At 41.3% G+C, this 5435-nt stretch overlaps 1 protein-coding gene and 1 long non-coding RNA gene across 2 annotated transcripts in view; both read right to left on the reverse strand.

The window, feature by feature from the left end:
* LOC117942712 overlaps positions 1–5435 on the reverse strand; it is a 24171-nt gene that overhangs the window by 3580 nt on the left and 15156 nt on the right. The window lies entirely within an intron of this gene.
* The window catches only part of st3gal8 (ST3 beta-galactoside alpha-2,3-sialyltransferase 8), a 20568-nt gene that overhangs the window by 3428 nt on the left and 11705 nt on the right, over positions 1–5435 (reverse strand). Inside the window, 2 exon segments of the mRNA XM_034868310.1 lie at positions 11–254; positions 332–525. Of these exon segments, the coding sequence (XP_034724201.1) occupies positions 11–254; positions 332–525 (438 nt within the window).

Raw genomic sequence — 5435 nt, forward strand, 5'->3', positions numbered from 1 at the left:
TATTTCCTACATTTGGAGTGTATTTGGATCTATATTTCCTACATTTGGAGTGTATTTGGATCTATATTTCCTACATTTTGACTTGGCCGGTGGACAGCGCGCTGGTCAGCCACTCCAGGTCTCTCAGTTTGAACGGCAACAGGACGAGGCTGACGCCATGATCAACATCCACCGCGCTCTCCGGGTACAGGAAGTGATGCGTTGTCCGATTCCCAACGTCTTTCTCAAATCCTCGAGTCACCGCCTTGTTCATCCTGAGGAGGACAAAAGGTGAGTAAGATGAGGAGAAAGAGAAGGAAGAGGAGGGTAAGATGTGCGTGGACATAAGTACCGGATGACGTAGTGGTGCGAGTTGATCAGGTCGCCGTTTTTCGACTCCCGCAAGTTGCCGGAGTTGCCGACCACCGCGCAACTACGGCAACGGGAGGAGGGGGGGGTGGAGTCCACAGTGGGTGGGGAAATCACCTTGAACATATCAATCATCACTTCCTCTATAGTGCGGTCCTTCTCCGACCGCTGAAGTCTCTGTGGAGATTTGGAGCATATGTTGCATTATTTTTAAATACATATTTATTATCACTTATTTATGTATAGAGGTTTTAGATCAGACCAGGGGGGGTATAAACATGGACAAAGTATCTGTGACGTCACCCATAAAGGCCATAAGAAAGATCAAAGGGGGCGGGGCTCTGCTGGCTCATGCTATTTCTATCTTGGCTAATCTAAAAATGGGCAAAGAGGTGGAGCGAGGATGGAGCTGACAAACACTGTTTTATGTTTCAGGGTGTAAACATGTTTAATTAACTAATAGTAAAAGATGGAGGTCTATGGGGATTGGCTTCCATTTGGAGCCAGCCACAAGGAGCCACTCAATGAACTGCAGTTTTTTTTCCCGTATTGACTTCATTTTTCAGGACCAGATTGATGATGTTAGCAGCAGCATTTCCAACCCCTCCACTGCCCCTTTTAATCTAATCTACTAATGGTTTCTGCAGCAGCATTTCATCTATAAAAGCAGGAAAAAGACAAACATTTGTCTCTTCATCCAGACTGCTGACAGTTTCTACTAATACAAATTTCAGTTTTTTTCCCCATTTCTACTCTCTGAAAATATAGATTTTTCATTTACATTAATGGTCCTAACTATTCCCTGAAACACACTGTATGACTATCATGCATGCAGTATGTTCCACATTCTTCTTTGGACTTCTAGAATAGGCTTTGTCCCATGATTCAGCTGATTTAACAACTCTGTCTAGTCACTGCAGTGTGCAGCCTGCAATCATTGTCTGTATAGGGGCTCAGATGTTAATATTGCTCTATTAACACTTTCACTTACTGAAGAAAGCAAAAAGGACATTTGATTAACTGCTAATGTTATATTAGCAGTTATAGATGTAATGGTTATCTTCAATGTAACACTTGCTTGTAGAATAAAATGATGTAAGTACAAGAAATATGACGTAAAAAAAATAGGCATACTGTATTAAAAATGTGATTGTTTATAGTATAATTTAAAATTGTAATAAACAATGAATGTGTGTTTATTTTATATTCATGCTTAATATGTTAATATATATATTTTACAAAGGACAATTGCACATAAGTTTACTTACTATGGCAATAAATCCTTTTATGATTCTGACAGCATAACATGTCATAAAAAAGTCATAAAAAGTACTGTATGATACATCATTAAAAATAATTTAAACTCCACAGAATGTAATTAAAAAAAAGGCAGTATAATGTGCCATTCAAATACCATGAAAAATCCATTATGTAGTATGTAAAAAATAAAAAATAAATGTTGGAAAATGCCCTAGCCTAATATGTCAAAAAAGTCATAGTATAGTAAGTAAAAAAAAAGGTCATCAAAAAAACAAAAAGGTCATAGTATATCATGTTGAAAAAAGTCAATTTATAGTACTATATGTCCAAAAAAAATCATAAAAGGTTATAATATAGTATGTCGAAAAAAGCGTGTGTGAGCCGCCCTGTGTTTCAGAGAAACCTGGCTCTGGTTTCCAACTCATCCGGCGGACCGCAACACTGCTTTTGGGGAAAATAAAAGGCGGTGGAATCGGCTTCTGTTTAAATGAAGGTTGGTGTACAGCTGCTACAGCGCTGGCAAAACATGTGCAGCCCTCACTTAGAGACTCTTGCTATAAACTGTAAGCCCTTGTGTTCTCCTTCGTCAGAACAGCTAGCTGATTCAATTCAATTTTATTTATACAGCGCCAAATCACAACAACAGTTATCTTACAGCGGTTTTCATAAAAGAGCAGGTAACAGACATAGAGATTTGGGATTTGAACAGCACCAAACTCAATCAGGAACTCCCTTAATAGAGACAGCATATCAAGATTGACACCAGGGGCAAAAACACACTAGAGCACTGTAACACCATATTAAAGGATGCCTATCGTGCCGTTTCTCAGGCGTTTCTAGGACTCTCTGACCGCTGTCTGTTCCATCTTATCCTAGCCTACAAGCAAAAACTAAAGACTTCCACAGCTGTGGCAAAAATGAAAAAGAAATGGACAAGGGACTCAAAGCTGGAGTTGCAGGCCTGTTTTGACTGCACCAACTGGAGCGTTTTTGAAGCTGCAGCTACAGACCTCAATGACATCACTCGCACTGGAACTTCTTACATCAGTTTTTGGGAGGACATATGTGTGCAAACCAAGACCTTCTGCACATACAACAGCAGCGAACCATGGTTCACTCCTAATCTTAGGACACTGGAGGCCTACAGGAGTGGCCAGGAACCAGCTGACAAAGGATTGGATCAGGGTAGCCAAAAGAAGCTACAGTGAGAAGCTAAAAATAGGCTCTCGGCCAATGACCCTGCATCGGTTTGGAAAGGCTTGTAAAAGATCACGGATTACAAGAGACCATCCCCCCACCCTGCAGAAAATCCCAGACTGGCTAACAACCTGAATAACTTTTACTGCAGGTTTGAAAAGCACCCATTATCACACCCCTCACATCAACACCCCTCCCCCCACCTGTACTAACGATAAGAAGGATGTGTGTCGGCTCTTTCAGAAACAGGAGATCAAGAAGGCTCCAGGACCTGATGGTGTGTGTCCCTCATGCCTGGGAGTCTGTGCTAAACAGCTGGTGCCAATCTTCACACGGATCTTTAACCGGTACCAGGAGCTGTGGGAAGTGCCCAAGGGGGTAAGCCTCTCTCCACAACGCGTACCTCCTATGGTGCCATTTGGATGCTAACAAGCCATCACCCACCGTTAGCATCCGATTGACACCACTTTGACAGGGAATAACTTTACATCTGAAGCGTTTAAAGCAGGGGTGTCCAAACCTTTTGCAAAGAGGGCCAGATTTGATAAAGTGAAGATGCCCGGGGGCCAATAGTTTGTTCTGACATTTTTTAACTACAAAAGTTTCATGCAAATACACACTGTTATAAAACAATTTTCATTGTCACAATTATCTTTATTTTTCAAATGACCAAATAACTAAATATAAGCCACTCAGGCAGATGAGAACATCTCTGAAAACACAAATTTTGCCTTTCATTCATATCTGGAGAGTCAGATAACAGTAAACAAACTGTATGAAATATCTTAAATTTACATGAGTTTAAAAATATCTTTGCTTAATGAACATTTAAAACAGGAGTTATGAGTAATGCAAAGTTGTCTGTTATTATTACATCTTAAAAGATGTCAATTTTGCTCTTGTCAATTACAATATCTTTCAGAAAATAATAGTTTATGTCACATCTACAGGTTCATAACATCAACAGTAATAACCAAATCTTACTCGAGTGTAATAAATAATAAGTGCCATAAATCCAAGTGCATGAAAGTTTTTTGGGCTTTTCACTGTTGATAGTGACAGATGTTACCCTTCAAAATACTCAGTTTCTGATTGATCAAGAAATGTATAAGTTGCTGACACTAATGAGAAGGGTGATACTGTTATCTGGATTTCAGTAAAGAGTCCAGGTCTGGTTTTAGGGCAGTGGTTGAAATGCGTAAAATGTCACGCAAGTGGGAGTCACTTAGTCTTGACCTCAATCGGTTCTTGTTTAAGTTCATGACAGAATGTCTTCTCACACAAATATGTGGAGCCGAATAAGCTCAGCATTTTCTTAGCAAATGTTCGCATTTCTGGAAACCTGTCTTTATCCAGCTTGCAGTAAAAGTCAACAAGAGAAAGCTGCTGGTGTTTTCCGCGCCATTCCTCGTCACACTGCAGCTCAATGAGCTCCAGCTGCAGCGGTGGAGGAGCATCATCAGGGTCCACGGAGAAGGGAGAAGAGAAGCAGCATGTTCTTTTCAATAACTGCAAAATCCCGAAAGCGTTTGTTAAATTCCACAGAAAGAGATGCGATAGCTGTTGCATAACTCTCCATTTGCGCACCGATGTTGTCCTGTGGGAAACTGTCAATGACCTGTTTCAAAGCCGGGAAGTGCGCGGTGCAGGGCTCTGTTTGGGACAAGTGTCTTTGGAAAAGTTGCAGTTTGGTTCCAAAGGCTTTGATGTGAGCGTAAAGCTGGCTCACCACTGCATCTCGTCCTTGAAGATTAACATTCAGCGCATTCAGATGCTTCGTTATGTCAACCAAAAAAGCCAAATCTGCCAGCCATACAGGATCTGACAGTTCTTCCATCGGCTGCCCCTTTTCACTCAAAAACTGTCCAATTGTCTCTCTCAGAGCGAAAAATCCCCAGACCCCGACTTAGCCACCTCACATCGTTGTGATATATTACGTCTCCATATTAAGCCTGCATGTCAAGCAAGAACTGCTGAAACTGTCGGTGGTATAGTGCTTTAGAGCGAATAGAATTGATTGCCTTTACCACTGGTTTCATAACATGATCAAATTTGAGATGTTTGGCGCAGAGAGCCTGCTGGTGAATCATACAGTGAAGTTTAATGGCGTTACCTCCTTCTTTGCTGACTTTGTTGCAGATCAGTGTGGACAATCCATTTCGCTCACCAGCCATGGCAGGCGCACCATCGGTAATGATCCCAGAAACTTTACTCCATAGTAGTTTCATATCATCAACAGCTTCACAAACAGAAACGAATAAATCGGATCCTCTGGTTTGGCCTTTCATGCTTTGGAGGTCCAGGAGCTCCTCTGTTATGGTCATGTTGTTGTCAACTCCTCTTAGAAAATCAGTAGCTGTGCAGTGTCAGATGCATCTGTGCTTTCATCGCAGGCTAATGAGAAATAATCAAAAGCCTTTCCCCTGTCCCCCAGTTGTCTCTGAATAGCCGACGATATGTCCTCAACTCTCCGTGCTACAGTGTTACGCGCCAGGCAAACATTCACAAATTCTTGCTTCTTCTCAGGGCAAATGTTCTCCACCATTTTCATAACAGTCTTTGATAAATGTACCTTCAGTAAAAGGTTTGCCATGTTTAGCTATTAACATGGCCACTTCGTAGCTTGCTTT

The sequence above is a fragment of the Etheostoma cragini genome, chromosome 4 (genome assembly GCF_013103735.1).
Source record: "Etheostoma cragini isolate CJK2018 chromosome 4, CSU_Ecrag_1.0, whole genome shotgun sequence".
NCBI classification, from domain to species: domain Eukaryota; kingdom Metazoa; phylum Chordata; class Actinopteri; order Perciformes; family Percidae; genus Etheostoma; species Etheostoma cragini.